The 24,664-nt window shown below is 36.6% G+C and overlaps 1 protein-coding gene across 8 annotated transcripts in view; it reads left to right on the top strand.

Moving 5' to 3' along the window:
- Positions 1–24,664, top strand: part of STK33 (serine/threonine kinase 33) — a 173,386-nt gene that overhangs the window by 130,964 nt on the left and 17,758 nt on the right. For all 8 annotated transcript variants that reach the window (XR_006193773.1, XM_042905789.1, XM_042905790.1 and 5 more), the window contains one exon: positions 12,780–12,986. Coding sequence is in view for 7 of the 8 variants with exons in the window: in XM_042905789.1 (XP_042761723.1) it covers positions 12,780–12,986 (207 nt within the window). In the remaining variant the exon portion in view is untranslated. The remainder of the gene's footprint in view (positions 1–12,779; positions 12,987–24,664) is intronic.

Here is a 24,664-nt window from a genome sequence, read left to right as displayed (position 1 = left end):
GAGTTCGAGCCCCACGTCAGGCTCTGGGCTGATGGCTCGGAGCCTGGAGCCTGTTTCCGATTCTGTGTCTCCCTCTTTCTCTGCCCCTCCCCCGTTCATGCTCTGTCTCTCTCTGTCCCAAAAATAAATTAAAAACGTTGAAAAAAAAATTAAAAAAAAAAAAAAAGAGTACAAGGAATCAAACCTTTTTCGGGTGACTGGGAAAGTGGCGTAAGACAAAAAGAAAGTCTAGGAGAATTGCTGGTTCCGTAGATTGGAAAAAGAATGAGGCATTTTTTGGAATTGTATATTCAAACTTTTATTGTAATTCCAACAATATGTAAAAATTATGAATCTCTGAAGATCTTTGTAGGTCAAGCTTAAAAATTTTTCATCATAAATTTAATTTCAAAGGCTATAATGTTTTACAAATATTGACAATTAAAAATAAAACTAATATTGTTTTTTACATGTATAGGATATTCATCTTATCCATTTGTAAAAACTTATGAACTCTTTTATAACAGAAACTTTAGGTTATTCATTCTTTCGTTTGAATTTGTATTTCTGTTCCACTTCTTTCACAGAATTTTATCCTTATATATATTTTTACTTGAAAGGTTTTTATTAATCATCCTATCATTTGTCTCATTTTCCAAAAAAAAGATTCAAATACATATTTAATACTTTGTTTTTATTCCCTGTGATTTTAAGTTTTAAAAATTTTAAACCTTTAAATGTTTAAAAATTATTTAACAATGATTTATCATTATGTTTATTAATACATAATTGATCAAGAGAACGTAATTGTAATTTGTTAAAATTATTAAGCATCACAAGTAAAGTTATATTGGAAATGCATCTCTTTAGTGGATGGATGAAGCTGCATTTTTCCCCCAAACTGTTTATTCATCCAATGATTGAATATTACTTACTGTTAGAGACAGCATTCAGCACCAATTGTATTGTTGTTTTAGTTTTTAAAGATACAGGCACCAAGGACCTTACATAAATAAGTAGATGGGAATGGAAGGAGTGTGTGTGTGTGTGTGTGTGTGTGTGTGTGTGTGTTTAATTTTTTAAAAATGTTTATTTACTTTTAAGAGAGAGAGACAGAGTACAAGTGGGAGAGGGGTAGGGGGAGAGGGAGACACAGAATCTGAAGCAGATTCCAGGCTCTGAGCTGTCCTCACAGAGCCCAATGCAGGGCTCAAACTCGTGAACCACAAGATCATGACCCGAGCCAAAGTCAGACACTTAACTGACTAAGCCACCCAGGTGCCCCGGAAGGAGTTTTGACATAGCAGTGTCACTCAGTTCTTTAAATCTGTTTGAGCTAATTGTCAAAAACCACCCAGGGAGAGGCCACTTCCAAAAGGCTCTGTTCCTTCCCAAGATGCTGAATTAGCACAGAACACTGCATCTTCTCTGAAGATTAAACCTAGAGTAACTTTAGAGAAAAACCTTATGATACAAGATTACAGAGAATACTATGAGAAATTCTTGGGAAAATAAAGGGTTCATTTGGAGCTGGTGTGTACGATTGGTGAGGCGGCAGCCAGGAGCCAGGATAGGAAGTTAAAACAGGAAGACAAAAAAAATCCAAGTTCCCATTTTGCTTCTCTTCCTTTGCCTTGGGACAGTGATACCTGTCCCCTCACAGAGGTCTTAAGCAATAAAATCAAAGCAGCACTAAAGCCCTGTTTTGAGTGAGAAGCTAAAGAAAAGGGGTGGGAAGTGACTGGTGTTCAGCATTGACTCCTTACACATTGAACTCCAAGCTCCAGGACTGGTGGGTTATACTTTTATTTATTTTTTTAAGGCTTTAAGATTTTATTTTTTAACAAGTAGTTGCTAATATTTCAGTGTTTTAGCAGGCTTTCCTTTCTAGCCATTTAATTTTCTTTATGCCTCTCCACCAAGTTGTTTTCCTTCCCTTACATTTTGGTGCACAGAATTGAATATGCCTACCAAGGCTAGAAAACATTGACACTTTAACTTGTTAATCTTTCTCAGTTCTTTGGATACACTTATGCTGCCAGTAGCTTTCTGGAGTCCTCCATTTGGGCACAGTACAACTCACAGACACTATACCATTTTTGTGTGCCTCCATCTTTACCGGACCAGCCTTCATCCTAAGACTTTTCTCCAACAGTAGCAAGATGGCTGCCACAGTCCAAGCATCACCTTCTCACATGACAGTATCTCAAGAAGGAAAAAAGGGGACAAAGACATAGTATACATTTCTCCAGTTTTACCAAGGAAAAAACTTTATCAAGATGGCACCCAGATAAATTCTCATTATTTCTCACTGGCCCAAAGTGAATCACATGGGCCATTCTTAGGTCTAGGAGAGGATGTGGAAATGAGTATCTGGCAAAAATGAATGGGATGGCCAAGACTGAAGATACCCATAACTTATCCTTTTGATCTAGACATATCCAAACAAACAAACAAACAAACAAACAAACAAAGTCAAAGTACTCTTATCAAGAAAAAAGTCAGGAATAACTTTTAAATAGGTAACCAACATTTTCTGACCCATTTCCCCTTGAAGAATGACAGGTAGCATACAGAGGTGAACGATTTTCTTGATTTAGAAATTTGATGGAGATAATAGAGAATATGGGACAGTGAGAAAGTTGAGGTGGGGGAAGAGATGATTTTCACTTTGGAACATACAAACTTTGAAAAGCCTGTGGTGCCTTGAGGTGGGTGTGTCCATGCAGGTGGGGTGAGAGGTGGAGCTAGATCTTAGCAGAACGCTGTGTGCTGGAGAGAGACCTGAGAGCCATCTAGAGAAAGTATATAGAGAGAGGAGACAAGAGGAATGAGTATGGAATGCCAATATCTGAAGGATGAGAAAAGAAATTTAGACCCTGGAAGGCAGTTCACAAACATAAGATACTCAGAGACAAGAGAAAAACCAGGCCAGGGTAATATAAAAATCCAGAAAAGTTTTCAAGAAAGGACTGCTAAAGAGAGTCAAATACTGTGGAAAAGTCAAGTAAAATGAAGGGGGAAAGTGTCAGCGATGCAAGGTTATACTTTTAGGAGTACCTAAGGTCATTTCTCCTGGGAGAAGATTGATAAGGATGAAGCCCTGGACTGAGGACTAGCTTGGAGGCGGCATGTTTTTGGTGCTTAGGGTTCTTACCCCTACTTTTCCTTAAACTCCTGGGCTGAGGACCTGGATTTGGCCTTAGAACCATACACTGTCCTCCCAAGGACAAGTATTCCCTGGGGAAGATGAGATCACAGACCAAGTTTCAGACACCATTAGGAGAGTTTTGAATAGGCAGTCCAAAATTTGAAAATCAACAAAGTGAGCATACTAAAAGAGATAAGGGAAGATGTTAATAATATGAAGCAAGTATATGAACTAATAAAACAGAACCAAGTAGAACCATTTAAGTATAATAGTTGAAATATAGAATGCAATTATATAATTAATAGTGAAATGAGTGCAGCTGAAGAATGAATTTAAAAACTAGATCAGATTATAGAACTTTACAGAGGGAAGCAGGAAGATACACAAATTGAACATACAAAAAAAAAAAAGAGAAAAAAAGTTATGTGGAGTTAAAAGTGCCCAAATTCATATAATAGGAATTTGACAGGAAAAGTGAAAAAGGAGGAGGAGAAAATCTTTAAAGAAATAATAGAGATAAAATAATCGGCATTAAAGAAAAAAGAAAGATTTCAGATTTCAACAAATGGAAGAATCCTAAATAGGAGAGATAAGGAAGAACTGACAAAAGAGGCATAATGAAATTTAAGAACATCAAAAACAAAGAAAAAACTCTAAAAACTCCCAGAGAGAAATAGCAAATCATATGAAAAAGGGCAAGAATCACATTGACATCTTACTTTTGGGGAGCAACATTGGATATGAGCATAAATCGAGTAATATTCTAAATATATTAAAAGACAAAGAACTTTGGGGTACCTGGGTGGCTCAGTCCGTTAAGCATCAGACTTGATTTTGGTTCAGGTCATGATCTCATGATTTGGTGAGTTCGAGCCCCGCGTCAGGCTCTGGGCTGATGGTACAGAGCCTGCTTGGGATTCTCTTGTCTCCCTCTCCCTCTGCCCCTCCCCGACTTGTGCTGTCTCTATATCTCTCAAAATAAATAAATAAACTTAAAAAAAAAAGACAAAGAACTTTAACTTTGAATTTTGTATCCACCCGAATTATCATTCAAATGAAAGGAATTATACAAATATTTTCAAATATACATGGAACCGGACACCTGGGACTTTTATGACGGTGGTCATATGGCAGATTGGTGGGAAAAAGAGAAACTGTTCAATAAATGGAGCTGGAATAAATGGTTATCCATATGAAAAAAATGGATAACCTATCCATTTTTCCTATCTCACATCCTATCTCCTATCTCACATCATAGACAAAAATCAGCTCCAAATGAATCTAAGACTTAAATATTAAACACTAAAACTTTGAAACTTTTAGCAGAAAATATAGAAGAAAAATTTGGGCACCTTGGAGGGTATAGGAAAGGATATTATTAGCAAGATAACAAAGGCACTAACATAAAAGAAATCATGGATAAACTTGACAAATATTAATCTTCAGAACTTTTCTGTTCATAAAATAATACTGTAGGTAAAGTTAACAGGTTATAAACTAGGAGAAAAACTAGATTTTTGTAACCCAAATAATCAACAGAGGGTTAATATGAAATTTAGATAACTTACAAATCAATACAGAGAGGGCAAACAACCTAGTAGAAAATGGGCAAAAGACAGGGCCAGGCATTTCATGACAGATGACCCACATTTGGCTAATGAACATGTGATAAGATATTCAATTGCATTAGTGATCGGGAAATACAAATTGAGACTTCAGCGAGGTAAACCAAAAATTAAGAAATCTGACAATATTAGGAGTTGGAAAAGATGTAGATAAAGCGTATCCCTTAATCATTGCTGGTGAGAGTATTTATTGGTACAAAGGAAGAAGGGTCTGACACCATCCTATAAAGCTAACCATTCATATACTCTACCACCAAGAAATTTCACTCTTAAGAATGTACCCAAGAGGAACTCTTGCACTTATATACCAGGAGTATAGAAGTGTATATAGGAGCAAAATCCCAGAATCAGCCCAAATGCAGTTTGGTGAATGAATACATTGTGGTATGGTCTAACAATGGAATAATATATATTAGTAAAAATGATTAAACTACATGAAGGAATATCCGTGAAGCTATGAAATTGATCTTTAAATTCATCATAGCTTTGTTAAGACATAATCTACTTAACTACAAAATACACTGATTCTAAGTATATAGCCTGATGAATTTTTATATATGTATGTATCTGTGTAACTACCACCCAAAACAAAATATAGAACATTTCTATCCCCAACTAGAAAATTCCATTGTTCCCTTTTCCAGAGTGGGCTTACCACTCACCAGCAATGTGTGAGTTCTAGTTTTTCTCCTCATCTTCTCCAGTGCTTATTTTGTCAATATTTTTAACTTAGATACTTTGGAAGATATATAATAGCATCTCATTGTGGTTTTTTTTTTTAAAGTTCATTTAATTATTTTGAGAGAGACAGAGAGAGAGTGTGGTTTTTTTAATTTTATTTTTAATTTTTTTTTAAATTTACATCCAAATTAGTTAGCATATAGTGAAACAATGATTTCAGGAGTAGATTCCTTAATTATTCTGCACTTCCTGAATGACAAATGAAATTAACCACTTTAATTGTGCTTATTGGCCTTTTGGATATCTTCTTCTTTTTTAAATCTTCTTTTGTGAAACACCTGTTCAAGCTTTTTCCCTCCATCTTTCTATTTGGTTTTAGGTCTTTAACTTATTGATTTATAGGAGTTTGTTATATATTTTAGATAAATGAGCATTCTGTGACACACAAATAAATATATATACAATAATGAGAATTGGAAGAAGCTGACTTAAGAAAAAGAACATAGAAAAGATTACTGCCAATCTTTTGAAAAAGAATAGATCATTGGAAATTGGGGGTCTTGAAATAGATTCCCCGCAGACTATCCCTGCCTACACATCCCTTTGAAAGTCTTCATGTACAGCCAGGTGTACACAGTTTGAAGAATGTTGGTTTGGAATATATCGAGTTTGTTTTTATTTTTCCAGATTTACTGAGATATAAATGATGTATAATATTATATAAATTTCAGGTGTACAACATAATGATTTCACATATGTATATATTGCCAATGATTACCGCAATAAGTTTAGTTAAAACATCCATCAGCTCACATAGTTACATTTTTTTTCTTGTGATGGGAACTTTTAAGATCTACTGTCTTAGTAACTTTCAAATATACAATACACTATTGAAGGCTCCACAACACCTCTAGCTAGAAATTCTTGACAGGCAATTGGAAATACACTTCTGGCATAGGATAAATTACTAACTTTCTCAGGCTGCTTTCCCCTGAAGAATAGGAATATCAGCACTAAACCTTGTATATTCGTATAGTTGCTGCACGTGTAAAAGAAAATCACCGAGATGACTTTTAGGAAAAATTGTAAAGTGGCACACAGTTGCTTACTTCAGTGGTCATTATTACCTTGGGATGCTGCTGCCTTGGGCTCATCGAGACCCATGAGGATGAGTTTGGTGATTTTTCTGGGTGCTAGAGTTCATGTTGGTATCTGCAATTTACATTATTTCTTTTCTTGCTGTAATTTACATTAATTACTACTTCTATAAAGGTAATAGTTAGGATTATCCATGGTAAGTGATTTAAATGGTAAACAAAAAAGGAAAAGTAACTTTCTTCCTCCATCCCCCTCATTCCCTCTTACTAAAGATAGCCATTGTTAAGTCTCTATGCATTCTTTTAAAAAAATTCTATATAATTTTTATATATATATATATATATATATATATATATATATATATATATACATACGTTACACAAGCAAGTTCATATTATGCATGCTATTCTTTTCTATCTAATATATCTTGGAAAGATTTCCTTATTTTTTAAAAAGCAGCATTATATCCCAAACTATGGACACTCTATTATTTTCTAAATAGTCCACTATGAATATGAATATGGAACATTTAAGTTGTTTCAGACTGTTTCTGTTACAAACAATGGTGCAACAAATGTTCTTATAAGTATATATTTACTGTATTATCATGTACTGTATTATATCTATGCTGTAGATATGCATACTGTATTATCATATCTATAGGATAAATTCTTAACAGTGGAATTACTGGTTAGAGAGAATGTGAATTATCTATTTTGATAAGCTATTACTAATTTACCCTCCCATAAAAAGCTCAAGTAAATGAAGGTGGAGGGTGGGCTAGATGGATGATGGGTACTCAGGAGGGCATTTGTGGGGGTTTTTTGTTTTTTGTTTCATTTTGTCTTTTGTTTTTTAATTTTTTAATGTTTATTTTTTGAGAGAGAGAGAGACAGAGACAGCATGAGTGGGGGAGGGGCAGAAAGAGAGGGAGACACAGAATCCGAAGAGGCTCCAGGCTCTGAGCTGTCAGCACAGAGCCTGACACAGTGCTGAAACTCACAAACCGTGAGATCATGACCTGAGCCGAAGTCAGATGCTCAGCTGAGTCACCGGTACCCCTACTCAGGAGGGCAGTTGTGATAAGCACTGGTGTTGTAGATAAGTGATGAATCAGTGAATTCTACTCATGAAACCAATATTGCACTGTATGTTAACTAAAATTTAAATTAAACAAATAAATTCCCTTTTGATTTCCTATGTGATCCAATAAAAAAAGCAAGTAGATGAGAAACCCTGTTTTCCCATGCCCCTACCAATACAGAGTATTGTCAAACTTAAACTTATGTCCATCTGTTAAGTGAAAATTGGCATCTCATTGTTTTGATTTGGGTTTTATTAATTTTGGGAAGTTGAACATTCTTCTATGTTTTTTAATAAAGTGACTATTCCACTTTCCTATTGAAAAAATTTATTCCTAGGTATCAACTATACTCAATTAAGAATACATATATATTGTTAGGAACATCACAAAATGACGAGTTCTGGCTATTTACAAGAAATAGAATGGTGACCAAAAGCTAAAGACCTCGAATGTTTTCTTTTAGCTTTGCCAATTTTATGTTTTGTATCACCTCACCCCAGCTCATGAATATTGTTCATTCATTCAGTTAAAAATACTCGTTGCATACTTATTGTTTACCAAATACTTAGAGTTGCCGTCCTTGAGAAGTATGTTAGATGAGGGCATATGTTTGGGTCTCCATTTGTGGTCTTCATTTAATACTAAGGTTTTAAATCCAAATCTCAGTTTTTGCCAACGCTTCTTCTCCATGGGTGTTCATTTTCCATTTTTCAAAGTAAAATAGCCTCAGCCATCTGTTAGTTAAACAAGTGGAAATTTAGTAACCAAAAGGTTGGTGTTCTACTTTTGAAAGCCTCAGATTATTGGTCTGTTACTGCCGCCTTCTTGCCTCTTACTATTTCATAGTTGATGAGTTCAGTGTCTGACCCTTGATTCCCCAAGCCAGTAAAGGAAATTCAGAGGGTAGTGTCCTGATGGTAAAATCTACACAATCTACAGTGTCTGCCCTAATAATTCCACCCATCTTTGTTTTGGGTGGTTGGTTCATTTGTAGTTTCTATTGACCCTAGAAGGCTCATGACACATAGCCCTGGGTCACTTAATCATCGGTCAGTCCAAGAATGCGATGCAATTCCTCCTCCAACTGCTAGCAAGCAAGAAGAAGGTCATCTAGTAAGTTATTGGCTGGACTGTAGACAACAGGGAAAGTCTGGAGTCAGTATCACTATTTGTGCCCTGTGTGGTATCACACATGAATGTCAGAAACAAGGAGTTAGAGATTTCCAAGTAGCATGTTTCGGAGGGAATAATGTCCTATCCTGAATCCTTTCTTTTCTCCACAGCTTCTTTGGAATGAGAAATAGGGTCATTTCTTTGAGTGCAAAAGCGCTCTACTTTAGGCATTTAGGGTGTCAGTCATCAAGCTCTTATGCATATGTATATGTGAACCAAGCATTTGAAAGATTGCTGGAGATACAGATTCAAGATAATCCAGGGAATCCTTGGTTTGTATAGTAGCACAGGACCATAAAAACAACAATGCAGGTTGAAAGAGCAAAGTGATATTAATAATCATTGGGGAAAATTAGGATTGTTCCATGCACTTTAAAATTTTTTGTTAAACATTGAAAACTGTTGGTTATAATACTTAGAAAATGAAATGAAAGATAAACTGATTTTTTAGTGCATTGGAGTTTAAAACACTAGAAATATCAGAATTAAAGTATATATTTTTTTAATAAAAACATATCAAAATTAGCTTAAACAGTGCTTACCTTCTCCTGCTTGAATATAATACAATACAGAGGGAAGCATCTTTTTTACATTTTGGTGAGTTACAATACAATTTTCTAAGTTTGGGTCAACTTCCAACTTTTTTATCATTTGTGCTTTCAATGTCATAAATTATCTCTGAAAATTCTTTAAATGTCACCTTCTTTGCACAGTCTCTGGGGCACCTGCATCGTTTCTGCACACCACTTTCCTCCCATTTATGTTTATAAGTTTGCCTTCACCAAGTTCCTTGGGTTGCATGGCTAGGTTCTCTCAAATGGTGGCAGTGTCCATGCTTCCAAGGTCAGCTGCTTCTACTATTGCTCCACTGACATTTGATTCAGATTCCACTTCCAGCCTGATCCCCTTTCATTTATTTGCTACACCTTCTTCTTAGCTGGCAAGTTCACTGGGAGGCAAGGAGGCAACACAACTGCATGCTTTGCTGCCTGTGTGTGAACTGAATAGCAGATGCCCGGTGCCCCGTCACGACAGACTGGGAAAGAAGTGGCATGATCCGTCACTGATCACAATGCACATCTGTAATTTACATGGTGATTGTGGATTGAAGAGCTAGCAGTGAAGTTTGAACTTCATGTAATTAGTGTTAGTATACCATGGTGACTGCAGTTTGAACTGGGTTGTTGGGTGACTGATAGTATTTAACTAAGTCATGATGATTGAAATTCGTACACATCAGGACTGTGCAAAGCAAGGACTGCTTGAATAAATGGGCTATCACATGGTGCTAATTGGATATGACTTCTGTAGTCATTACAGTTTTGTTGGGTATGCTGGTTGTACCATGGGCTCATTCTTTCTAAGGCTTTTTGGAAGTGACTTACAGAATGCAAATGTTTAATTTGCTATTTATATCAGGACAGGCTAAATTATCCTGTGGTAACAAATGACCCCCAACTCTCAGTGTCCTTGATGTCTTCCATCGCACATTGGCTGGGAGGAGAGGAGGAGGTTTTGTTTTACTTTGCCCTCACTCAGGGATCCAGGCTGAGGGAGGCTCCATCTCTCTGCTTCTGTAGTTACTCACGAAGGAATTGGGGATATGATACGTTGCACACCATCTTTTACAGTTTCCACCCAGAGGTTATATATACTATTTCCAATAACATTTTACTGGCCCAAACAATTCACATGGTCATATCCCAGAAGAGGAAGAGAGGCAGAGGTCTACAACATGCCTAGAAGAAAGGAATGTTAGGTGAGCAGCCTTTGTGACTACCATAGTATCTAAAGAGTTACCTTATAGAAAGTTTATCAGGGAAGGGCAATTGAGGACTGGAAATACAGACATAGATAATATCAGATTGTCTGTCTGCTAGTGAAAGAATCAAGTTGAGGCAGAGTTTTTTCTACTAGCATTCGAGGAGCTGATATTGTAATTACATGAAAATTGGGGCTAAAGATCAGGATGAAACCAGGAAGTTGTAATAGAAGCTAGATGGATTATAGGGATCAAACAGGGCTGTTGGCAGAGCCCTGGAGGTCAGAACTCATTCAGATGAGAGATCAGAGACTCTACCATTGTAGACAATCCCAACTCTTTTACTGAGACTCCTTCCGTACTTCATCTGAATTTAAGATGACAACATCTTTTGAAGTTCTGGGATGCTTGACTAGAGATGACTCAAATTGAGCCTTGGAGGAAATGTAGGCTATGGGTTGGCAGAAGGCGTGGTGAAGGAATTCTGGGAGTGAACGGGTAGAGGATGCTATGGGTAGTGTTTTATCAAAAGCAGGATGCTAAGAAAGTGGTAAGAATATAGAACTTCTTAAAACAGGATGAAATAGAAGAACCATGGGGAATTAATTGCATAATGATCCTCATTTCGTTGTTACCATTCCATACTTAATGTGTGTTTGTGTTTTTAACCACAAGTCTGTTAAACTCTACAAATCCTCAACAGGGTGCTCAGATGGCTGCCCTTACACTGCCCTGTTTCATAGTATTTGGTGTCACTGATGCTTGCATCCACTCACATACCAAGTTAATGCAGAATCACTCCATAGCTGTGCCCACACCTGAATTTCCCATTTTAATCCAAATGTGATCCAAACTTGTCTAAACTTTCTCTACTAGTCTGAGTTAGGAGCAAAAATATTTAAGGCATTCCTACTCTAGTGGGAGCCATTTGAGACTACATTCATGTATTTCTTGGCACGAAGTGGAATATTATATTTGAGAAAAACATTGTTAATATAAAACAGTCAACTTTGGTATGGGATAGTCACATCTGGGATAAAAGCAGTGTGCTGAATTAGTTATACTCAAATGACCACATCATATTGAAATCTTCCAGTCAAATAAAAGCTTTTATTTATTTTATTTTATCTTTTATTTTATTTTAAAATTTTTTTAGGCGTTTATTTATTTTTGAGACAGAGAGAGACAGAGCATGAACGGGGGAGGGTCAGAGAGAGGGAGACACAGAATCTGAAACAGGCTCCAGGCTCCAAGCTGTCAGCATAGAGCCCGACGCGGGGCTCGAACTCATGGACTGCGAGATCATGACCTGAGCCGAAGTCGGACGCTCAACTGACTGAGCCACCCAGGCGCCCCTCAAATAAAACCTTTTAAATCAAAAATCAAATATCTATATTCTTGGACACAGTGATATTTTTTGTTTTTGTTTTTTGTTGTTGTTTATTGTATTGTATATTATTTGAAATGACAATAAAGAAACCCCAAAAGCAAAAATGTCCAATGCAAATACAGACAAAATCCATTTTAAAATAAGATCTGCTGAGGGGCTCCTAGGTGGCTCAGGCGGTTAAGTGGCTGACTTCGGCTCAGGTCATGATCTCGCGGTCCGTGAGTTTGAGCCCCACGTTGGGCTTTGTGCTGACAGCTCAGAGCCTGGAGCCTGCTTCGGATTCTGTGTCTCCCTCTCTCTCTGCCCCTCCCCTGCTCACACTCTGTCTCTCTCTCTCTCTCTCTCTCTCTCAAAAATAAATAAACATTAAAAAAAAATTTTAAATAAGATCTGCTGATAACAAAGTGTCTCTCCATGAAATGGCATGAGATAATACAATTTTGAGGCTGTTTCACAGTGTTTACTCAATTGAATTTAGCATTTCTACCTAGACATTTTGATATTATATAAACTTGTCCTTAGTGTTGGACCCACTAGACTTGGGGCAAGTTTTTTTCATTCTTTGCATTTCCCTGTTAGTTTTCTACAAATAGCTCTAGAAGGGGGTCTTGCCCCACCTCCGAACCCTAACGGGTTGTACATGAGATCAGTCAAGAGGTACGAGCCATGTCAGTGCAGGAAGTATGCTCCAAAGGGCATCAGAAGTTTTGTTATTTATTCAGCATTATAGTTTTTCCATGCAATTTACTGGCTTTAGGGAAATATATTACTAAAAGATGTAAAAATCTCAATTTTCTAAACGGTTTATAACACCAAAAATTCATTGTTGATATTAGGGCAACACACTTTCTTCAGCAAGACCAACCAATGTGTTAGAAATGATGAAACAATGGAAAAATAACCCAGAAAGTGATGAGGAAGACACAACACATCCAGAGAAAAACTGGTCCATTCAAGAAAAGTTGAAAGGTTACCAACCGAGCAGACCCAGTGGAAATGTCCAGAACACCAGTAGCACTTCAGATGAAGAGGAGGAAAAACAGGTAGGAACCACACAGCAAGTAGGAAGAGCAATTACTTCATTTCTCCAAACTGTAAAATACCCTCACAACCCTTGGAACAGTTTTTGCAATTCTTTTTTGTTGTTGGTTTGTAAGGAAGGGCCTACATGATAAAGCAAGTGAACTTCTTTCCTCCCCTGAGACTGTCATGGTTTAGCAGTGTGACCTACGTGTTTATTTTAAGATCTGTAATTATGTAGGGCAGGGGTCTGCAAACTGTTCCCATGAAGGAACAGAGAGTAAATATTTTAGGCTTTGTGGGCCATAATAGTCTTAGTCTGTGTCACAACTTCTCAGCTCCGATGTTTTAGCATGAAAATAGACAGACAGCAAATGAATGAGGGGGGCCATGTGGCAACAAAACTTTATTTACAAAAACAGATGGTGTGTGATATTTGGCCCATGGGTCAAAAGTAGTAATTTTTGTGCTTTACCAGGCTATACAATTTGGAATGGGTTTATGTGTTACCTAGAAAAAGATATATTACATTATCCAATGATCTGTTTCCAATTTTATGATTAACTGAAACTGTTTATGTAGCTTTATCATTTTGCCATATTAGATCTGAGTAGCGTTTTATTCTTTTTGGTGAGTAAAATTTAGTAACAATTTAATATCCTAACGATTTACCCAAACCCTTTCTTCTTTTGTTTCTATGTTTGTGTGAAACAAAATGTATGTTCTATGTATGTTCTCTGTGTTTATTCTCTTCCTTATCTTGAGATCTAGTGAACGTATTTGAATTCTCTTTTAATAATTGAGTGTCCTGTCAGTGGGGACTGTGTTCACCTCAGGGCAGCCCAGACCCCTGTGAGGAACTGTTGCTGGCTGGCTCCCTGAAGCATAGCATAGGTAGAGTGCAGACAAGGCCTGTAAGGGTGGACCCCGAGCTGCACCCAGGAAGGTGTGGCTTTGCTGGCCCTTACCCTCCCATGATATCAGCTTTGTTAGCACTTGCAGAAAGAGACTTGACATACTGAGTGATCTACTGGTTGATTTTGATTTACTGGTTGAGAACTTCTTCATCTACTTAATAGCAAATATCTAGATAATAAGTTTCACGTTCCATGACTCAGATGTTTCAAAATAATATTTCTAAAACCGTAATATAAACATAAGTTTGTTGAATTCCCTTCATCCTCTCTGGTCTGTTAATAACTCCTTCCATGTTTAGTAGCTGTGTGAATTCTATGTTGTTAAAAATAATACCCTAAAAACCCACATTTGCATTTCCATTATTGAACATAGTTTGCAGATTTTTCTATTGGCTGACTTGGCATTTTATACATACATATTCATATGCACGCACACATGCACACACATACACATACATGCATATACCATATACATATATGCAGTTGATCCTTGGATAATGGGAGTGGGGGAGTGCTGACCCCCATGCAGTCAAAAATTTGCATGTAACTACTGACTCCCCCAAAACTTAACTTCTAATAGCCTGCTGTTGACTGAAACCTTGCCAATAACATTGTCGATTAACACATATTTTGTATGTTATATGTATTATATGCTGTAGTCTTACAATAAAGTAGTCTAGAAAAAAGAAAATGTTATTAAGAAAATCATAAGGAAAAGACATTTACAGTAGTGAGTGTACTGTACTTACCTAAAAAAAAATCCTTGTTTATAAGCAGACCTGCACAGTTCAAACCCCTGTTGTTCAAGGGTCAACTATATATATACTCATGCACTCATGCACATGTATTAAACATATATACAACACACGCATCTACATATACTCATATATATACAAACACAAATACTTACACGTACACCACATACACCCGTATCATCTTTTGTATTTTGTAGTCTTGGATTATATCCATGTTTGTCACTGAATCTGACATAAAATATCCTTGTGAACCAAATATCTCGTTGTCTTCTGTCTCCTTTTACATTGCTCTGTCACACCTCTACCCTCTTGTCCCCTTCCTTCTGCAAGTCCTAGAGTGATAGAACTTCTATGCTATTCTTAGCTACTTCCAACTAGGGAACAAAAGAATTGGAATTTGAGGTGCTTTATAGACACTAGAACTTTATATAACCAGTGGTATTCATTTTATACCAGGTAGGTTGAAATTTTAAGAACATAGATTCTACTCATCAGCAGGAAGAACTTTACTATAGTCACAGCTCCCCTGCACTAGAATAGGCTGGACCATGGATAGTAGACCCCACCTCCCAGTTATTGGAAAGATTCATACAGGCTCTGGAAAGCTACTTGTTAGAAATGCTGTAGCAGGAATCCTGGATGCCTGGATGTCCTCTAAGGAACTTTCCCATGCTTAGGTTTTGGCTGTGATGTCTTGAGGGGAACACATTACCTTGTGCAGGAGTTTTTCTGAAAAGTGCTATCCCTTAAAAGAAAGACTTCTGATACATTTAACATATTAAGTTTTTTCATGGATTTTTATGAATAAATATGTTACTTTGTTAATTATATTGAAGCTGAGTTTATGCTAAGAAATTACTTCTTTTCTTTCAAATCTTCATTAGCAGTAAATAGTATTCTAGTGTAAAGTTCTCAAGTGATAACTGAAAAATAGAGTTTGCCATTTACTCTTGAGTCCACACAGGATTCATATAGTAATTAATATTCTTAAGAGTGAAATTTTAATTTTATTAAAATTATTCTATGAATATTAAAATATTTCCCATGGGGAAAATTGTTTGTTAAAATTAGATTATATAAACAATTTGATGTGATAATATAAATAATTTATACCTAGAAAATTGAGGACATTCTTTTTCCGTTAAAATTTTTGAAATTTGGCTTTAAGTGGAAATCTGCCAACAGTTCCTGCTTTCCACTGTATCATTGTTCTCTCTTCTGGAAAATCTCACAAATCCATTTAGAGCTCTGATTTTGTATTTTTTATAAACCAGGGTAATCATTCTTTTTAGCTAAGTGGCAGAGCTCTTGGAAAACTAACAGAGAAAGTGAGGATTTGTTATAAACAAAATAAAAAACACTTGAACTAAACACCTTCTTCTTTCACTGAATAACCATCCCTTAGTTCCAAATGCCCAGGTCATCATGGACAAATATAGTCCACATCTCTTCATTGTTCATGTCTGGACTAAGGTAGGTATTCCTCTGTGCTTTTTCAAACTTGTCTTCAAATAGTTGACATTTGGCCTCGTCCTTTTTGTTTTTCTTTCTACTTCCAATTTTTTGTCTAATTTGGGTAATTGTGTCTTCGAGGATAAAAATGTTCTCTTGTGTGCATCTTGTGTTTTATAGGCTGAGTACATCTAGGTAATGTTTTATGTTTTTAGTAACCCTCTAAATTCCCTACAGTGGGGGCACCTGGGTGGCTCAGTAGGTTAAGCATCTGACTCCTGATTTCAGCTCAGGTCATGGTCTCGTGGTTCATGAGTTTGAGCCCCATGTCGGGCTCTGTGCTGGCAGTGAGGAGCCTGCTTGGAATTCCCCCTGTCTCTACCTCTCTCTCTGCCCCTCCCTCATGTTCTGTCTCTCTCTCTCTCTTTCTCAAAATAAATAAATAAACTTTAAAAAAAAGATCCACTGAAGAATTTTAAAAAATAAATAAGTTCCCTACAGTGGGTTCTCTTTTTTTTTAATGTTTATTTATTTATTTTGAGAGAGAGAACACAAGAGCATGAGCAGAGAGGGGCAGAGAGAGAGAGAGAGAGAGAGAGAGAGAGAGAGAATTCCAAGCAGGCTCCACGCTGTCAGCCCAGAACCCGCCACTGGGCTCAAACTCACGAACCACAAGATCATGACCTGAGCTGAATCAAGAGTCCAACGCTTAACCGACTGTACCCAGGTGCCCCTACAGTGGGTGCTTAAATCTATTTTATCAGAGATACCCAAGACTTTAGTTCCTACAATAACATTTACTCATCTTCAAATGAGATGGTTGGCAGACCATTGCTTATTGCAGGAGTATGCCTTTTAACATTATGTCCTTAGTGATTTCAGGTATGTACTACCATACTTTCATTATTTATTAATCTCAGAAAACAAGTGGGAAATGAATATCTGTAATTAAAATGCACTTCCCTCTAACTATGGAGGGAAAGACCAAAAATTCTGGATGTGATACAAGTATATCTGCATTACAGAATTCTTGCTTCATAAAAGAGAAACTTCTTAGTTGTTCAATTACTCATTGAACAGTCTTGAATGTACTTGTTTAATGAAAATGGAAGATTTTTCTAATTGTTTTCTCTTGTGATTAGTTTTGTTGACTGAAAACATGGCCTTTACAGTGTCACAGGAGATGGTACGTGTAGCAGATACTTTAGTCTAGAAAGTAGAAATTCAAGGTTGCTTAGAAACTTTGCAGTTATTTTGATCAATGAAATGTATTCATGTAGCAGTTCTTCAAAGACAAGAAATGTTTGAATTTAAATAACATGGAAGTGAAACAGTTGAACTATGGTATGTTGATATATTTCTATGGGAAAGAGTCAGGTTTTCTTGGTATTTTAGTTGAGGAGGATAAAGATTTTCTTTTCTTGACAAATTAAACCTTAGCTCTATGAACCCATGTGGCTCATGTGCAGATTTGGTGGTGCTTCCACAACTTTGGCACACTTTTGTAGTCCAATATTGAAACATCACAGTCTGGCACACACTTAAAATACAATGGATAAAAACACAATCTCTGGATGTAGGCTGCATGCATTCAAATCTGGCTTCACCACTTACAAGCTTTACGACCTTGGGAAAATCTCTAGGCCTCTGTTTCCTCATCTATAAAATGGAAATAATGGTGGTATCAACCAAGGATTAAATGGAATAATGCATGTAACACTCTTGACATAGTAAGCACTCATTAATGTTAGCTTTTATTATTTGATTATTATATCGCTAAAGAACTTGCGTAGAATATTACTAAAACTGCACATTTTTTCTTGTCAGCTTCAAGTCTCTTTTGGGTATAGGTATTTCAATAAACTAATGAACAAACCAAGAAATTTCATTTTCAAAAATGATAAGGTGATGCTTCCAATCTCATTTTCCCTCTGAGTTTTGTGAGGTCCCTAGATCCCTACTGTGGTAGCTTAGATTATTTTTCCCAATTATTTAATCCCTCTCTGTAAGGGATTTGTACATTCACATCTTTTGCCATGTGACATTTCAGTTCTCCCCACTAGGGTAGATGAAGGATATTTTCTCATCCCTCTAATGTTGGTTTTAACTGTATGACTTACTTTGGCTGATGGAATGTTAAGAGGTATGCTGTAAGTAGAGACCTTAAAAGTGTTTGCCTGATTTAGCTTGCTCTCTTGTATTTCTGCTACCTGACATGAGAAGAACATGCCTGCAGGGAGCCACCATTCCTGGAACTATGATTTGTGAAGCAGATCTGAACCTAATACAAAGCCTGAAGTCTAGTTGAGTCTACCATGGCTACCCCCTACAGCTAACTGAGAGAAAGCAATGTTAGTTGTTATAAGATACTGAGACTTTTATAGTCATTAGTTATGTAATTGTACCGAAAACAGTTAACATAGCAGACTTAAAATGCTATCCTTGAAAAGGATTGCTTGCAAGATTGGCCCTTGGCTGGCTTCTGGGAACTTGGATTTGGTTGCTACCATTAACTGATAAGAATGATTCATTCTGGGACACCTGGGTGGCTCAGTCAGTTAAGCATCTAACTTCAGCTCAGGTCATGATCTCATGGTTTGTGGGTTCGAGCCCCACATCTGGTGAGGAGCCTGCTTTGGATTCTCTGTCTCACTGTCTCTCTGCCCCTCCCCCACTCACACTCTTTCTCTCCCTCTGTGAAAAATAAATAATAAATAAATATTTAAAAAATGATTTATTCTATTTAAACTCTTTGTACAAATGATATGGTTTATGCTGGAACCTGCTTTCCTTCTGGGAGTCTGGCATTTTGGTAGGTGCTAGGCAGAGACTGCCTTCATGACCACTTCCCAATAAAAAGCGAGGGTGCCATTTTTAAGACCTTTCCTGGTTGGCAACATTTGATATGTGTTGTCACAGCTCATTGCTGGAGTAATTACGTGCATTCTGTGTAACTCCTGAGTGAGGGCTTTTAGAAGCTTGAGCCTGGTTTCTACTGAACTTCACCTCAAGTACCTTTTACCTTTGCTAATTGTGCTTTGTAATAAATTGTAGCATGAGTACACCTATATTCTGAGTCCTGTGAGTCCTCCTAGTGAATCATGGAAACTAGAGGTGATTTAGGGGACCTCCCAAATGCTACTGTCCTCCCAAAGACAGTAGCATAACTGCAGCAATAGATGATTAATACAGGTGCAAATAACTGTGCTAACATGAATCTTGACATGTTGTTCTTTGATCCAAAGCTGTTTACAATGCCAATTGCCAATTTGGATTCATAGGCTTCCATAAACAATAAGGCTTTTGTCCCTGCTACTCTGATTAGGTTTCACCGCAAGCTTAGCCAGATTTCCACAGCTGAAGGAATGTATTATTGAATCCTTTCAAATCATTTCTATCCTGTCCCAAGCCTGGCTTTTGCTCAGCTCCCCTTAGGGACTGTAGCTGTTAGGATACCCACTGGGTTGGATTTTAACAAATATTGCTCTAATTCAAAATATATTGTAGGGATGCCTGGGTGGCTCAGTTGGTTAAGCATCCGACTTCAGCTCAGGTCATGATCTCGTGGTTCGTGAGTTTGAGCCCCACGTCGGGCTCTGTGCTGACATCTCAGAGCCTGGAGCCTACTCCGGATTCTGTGTCTCCCTCTCTCTCTATCCCTCCCCTGCTCGTGGTATGTCTCTCTCTGTCTCAAAAATAAATAAACATTTTTTTTAAATTAAAAAAAAATTGGCTGAGAGGAGATCCGACATGTCAGAAAAATAGAGGACCTGAAGTTCCCTTGTCCCTCAAACACAGCAGTCTAGATGCCGGAGTACTTTGAATTCCAAGAGTCTGGGCTACAGAGTGACAGAGACGGCTCCTGGGGCCCACAAGGGCAACCTGGCAGTCCACAGGGCTACTTCAATGAACAAATCAAAGCACACCTGGTAGAGGGTCCAAAACATCACTACAAGTAGGGACATAAAGCAACCAGGGTCACAACAGCAGAGAGCAAGTAACACACTCCAAAAAAAAAAAAACCAAAACACCTCTTGAAGGTCCAGGCCCTAGACAGTGTATGACCCCTCTTTAATATAGTAGTGCTCACAGGTTCAGGACACATAACAAGCTTTTAAAACATGTGAGGGACAGAAGACTGGCCAAAATGACAGAACGGAAGAATTCTCCTCAAAAGAAATTCCTGGAAAAAATGACAGCTAAATAATTGATCAAAACAGATATAAACAATATATCTGATCAAGAATTTATAATAGTGGTCATAAGATTAATCGCTGGGCTTTAAAATTTTTTTAATTCAAAATATATTAATTTGGGTCCATTCATCTCTTATCCTGCCTTTAGGCTAATATTGTCACATGTATTATAGGTACATAATTATAAACCCCACAAAACAATGTTTTAATTTTGCTTTAAATAGTCATAAATATTTCCAGGAAATTTTGTCTTTTATATGTACCCAGGTATTTTACCATTTCTGTTATTCTTTCATTTCTGAAAATCCAGTTTTCCATCTGGTATCGTTTCCCTGCAGCTTGATTCAGTCTCTATTTCTCTGTTAAACCTACCTGGTGAATATTTAATTTTAGATGTTAAATTCTAAAATTTCCATTTGATTCTTTTTTGTTATTTCTATTTTTCTTCAGAGACCTTCTTTTTTCCTCAAAGAATATTTTCCTTTACATCATTGGTAATTGTTGTAATAATTGCTTTAAAATCCTTGTTTGCTAATATCAACATCTGGGTCACCTCAGGGTTTGTCTCTATTGATTATTATTTCTCTTGAGTAGTTCTGGACTGTATCCTAGAGATTAGAAGTGTTATGTTGTGCTGACTCTGGATTCAACTGCGTTCCTCCAAAAAGTGTTGATGTTTCTGTTTTAGCAGGCAATTAGTTGGTTGGGTACAAATTGCAAATTTTCTCTTAGCCAGCAGTTCAAACCTTAGGTCAGTTCATTTCTCTTTAGCTGGGAAGAATTTAAGATGCCCCTTCTCTGGCTCTCTCCTTTCAGGGATTCCCTCATTACTTTCTTATGTCTGTGGTTGCTTTGAATTCTGCCCTCTAATTCTTTAGACTAGGGAGAGAAGATTGTAAAAGCATCCAGGGTTAGGAGGGTGGGGCTGGGGAACATGTTGGCATCAAAGGAACAGCATCTGATGCATCAACAGAAATAATGGAAGCCAGAAGACAATGGAGTGATGTCATTAAAGTGTTAAGTGGAAACAGAAATAAACCTTAAAAAACTGCCAATTTGGAATTCTATAGTGATAATTTTCTTCAAAAATATGGGGGAGGGGAAGGAAAAGAAAAAGAAAAGAGATTAGAGAGGGAGGGAGCCAAAACATAAGAGACTCTTAAAAACTGAGAACAAACTGAGGGTTGATGGGGGGTGGGAGGGAGGAGAGGGTGGGTGATGGGTATTGAGGAGGACACCTGTTGGGATGAGCACTGGATGTTGTATGGAAACCACTTTGACAATAAATTTCATATTAAAAAAAATAAAGATAAAAGATGTTTTCAAGTATGAAAAAGATGAAAGAATTTGTTACCAGCATATCTTACCATAAGAAATGCTCAAAGAAAATTCTCAAGATAATAGAATCCCAGATAGAAATATTGATTGCAAAAAAGTATGAAGGGCATCAGCAAGAGTAAATATGTGAGTAAATATAAAATCATATTGATGGTTTAAAACAATAGCAATAATAATGAATCTAAACTTTCATCTCAATAAGCTAGAAAAAGAACAACAAATTAAGCACTCTCCCTACAAGAGGATATTGTGAATGACTTAGTGCCAACAAATTGGAAAATTTATATGAAATGTTCAGATTTATTTAAAAAACATCAAAGTAGATATACAAAACAGAAAATATGAATAGTTCTATATTTACTTTAAAAATTGAATCCATAATTAAGAAGTTGTCAGTAAAGAAAATTCCAATCTCAAATGATTTCACTGGTTAATTTCTTCTGAATATTTACAGAAGAGAAAGCTTGTTACACAAACTCTTAAAATATTTTCCAACTCATTTATAAAGCAAGTATAACTTAAATACCAAAACATGACAGGGATATTATAAGAAAAGATCATTGTTAGCCAATATCTCTCACAAATATAGACATAAAAATCCCAAACTAATATTAGCAAACAATCCTGAAATATATTAAAAAGATGACACATCATGGTCAAGTATACAGTATATTCCTGGGATTCCTTTGGATTAACATCCAAAATCAACAAATATAATTCGCCATATGGCCAACTAATCTGACAAAGCAGGAAAGAAGAGTATCCAGTGGAAAAAAAGTCTGTTTAGCAAATGGTGCTGTGAGAACTGGACAGCAACATGCAGAAGAATGAAACTGGACCACTTTCTTACACCATACACAAAAATAATATCAAAATGGATAAAAGACCTAAAAGTGAGACAGGAAACCATCAAAACCCTAGAGGAGAAAATAGGCAAAAACCTCTTTGACCTTGGCCACAGCAACTTCTTATTCGACATGTTTCCTAAGGCAAGGGAAACAAAAGTAAAATGAACTATTGGGACCTCATCAAGGTAAAAAGCTTCTGCACTGCAATGGAAACAATCCAGAAAACTAAAAGGCAACCAGCAGAATGGGAGAAGATATTTGCAAATGACATATTGGATAAAGGGTTAGTATCCAAATTCTATAAGTAATTTACTAAACACCTGAAAACCGAATAATCCAGTGAAGAAAAGGGCAGAAGACATGAATAGACAATTTTCCAAAGAAGACATCCAGATGGCCAATAGACACATGAAAGGATGCTCAGCATCACTCATCATCAGGGAAATACAAATCAAAACCACACTGAGATATCAGCTCACACTGGTCAGGGTGGCTAAAATTAACAGCCAACAGGAAACGACAGGTGTTGGCGAGGATGTAGAGAAATGGGAAGCCTCTTGCACTGTTGGTGGGAATGAAAACTGGTGTAGCCACTCTGGAAAATAGTGTGGAGGTTCCTCAAAAAATTAAAAATAGAATTACCCTACGACCCAGCAATAGCACTACTAGGAAATTTATCCAAAGGATTCAGGAGTGCTGATTCATAGGGGCATATGTACCCCAATATTTATAGCAGCTCTATCAACAATAGCCAAATTACGGAAAGAGCCCAAATGTCCATCAACTGATGAATGGATGAAGAAGATGTGGTTTATATATATAATGGAATACTACTTGGCAATGAAAAAGAATGAAATCTTGCCATTAAGAAACTTGACAGAAGAGCATGGAGGAAGGGAAGGGGAAAAAATAGGTGTAAACAGAGGGGGAGGGAAACCATAAGAGACTCTTAAATACAGAGAACAAACTGAGGGTTGATGGAAGGGCAGGGGAGAGGGGAAAATGGGTGATGGGCATTGAGGAGGGCACTTATTGGGATGAACACTGGGTGTTGTATGTAAGCGATGAATTACGGGAATCTGCTCCTGAAGCCAAGAGCACACTGTATCCACTATATGTTAGCTGTGTATACACTGTGTGTTAGCTAACTTGACAATAATTTATATTAAAAAAATAGGTAAAGGAGAAAAGCCACATGATTATCTTAGTCATTTTGAAAAAAATAATTTGATGAAATTCAACACTTAAACATGAGAAAAACCCTCAGTAGACTAGGAACAGATGGGAATTTCTTTCACATATTAAGGGATTTTTATACTAAAAAAAACCCTCTGTATCTAATATCATTCTTCATGGTGACATATCGAACACTTTCCAACTGAAGGTAGGAGAAAGGCAAAGATGACCCTTTCTACTTCTATTTAATATTGTACTAGAGATCTTAGCCAATGCAACAAGGCACATAAAAGAAAATTATATAGGTTGGAAAAGAAGAATAAAACTGTCTTTATTTTGACTGTGGAAAAAAATCCCATGGGATCTACAAAAAGTGAGTTAAACAGTTTTCAAGATGCAAAATCTATATACAAAAACAAATTGTCTTTTTATATACTAGCAATGAATAATTAGAAAACAAAACTTAAAATACCATTTTAAATATCATAAAACATAAAATACTTAGTCTTAACTCTAACAGTATATGTATACAATATTCTAAATCCCACAACACATTGAAATTGACGAAAATGGAAATATTTGGAGAGAAAGACTATGTTTATGGATTGGAAGTTTGATACTGTTAAGATGTCAATTCTCCCCAAAGTGATTTATGACTTGAAAGCAATCCCAGTTAAAATCTAAGACTTTGCTTTTCTGTTAGAAATTGACAAGATGATTCTAAAATTTGTTTGGAAATACGTAAGACCTAGAATAGCCAAAATAACACAAAAAAATGAAGTTGGAGAACTTATGTGATCTGATTTCAACACTTACTATATAGTTATAGTAATCAGTCCAATGTGGTATTGATGTAAGAATAGACAAATACATCATGGAAACAAAATAGAGTCTAAAAATAGGCCCACCCTTAGGTAGTCCATTGATTTTTGACAGATTTCTAAGCCATTCAGTAGGGGAAAAGATTTTTTTTTTTTTTTCAGTAAACAGTACTGAGCTAATATGATACTTATATGAGG

Source organism: Panthera leo, chromosome D1 (assembly GCF_018350215.1).
Source record: "Panthera leo isolate Ple1 chromosome D1, P.leo_Ple1_pat1.1, whole genome shotgun sequence".
Classification (NCBI taxonomy): Eukaryota; Metazoa; Chordata; class Mammalia; order Carnivora; family Felidae; genus Panthera; species Panthera leo.
This window is presented reverse-complemented; position numbering and strand designations above follow the sequence as displayed.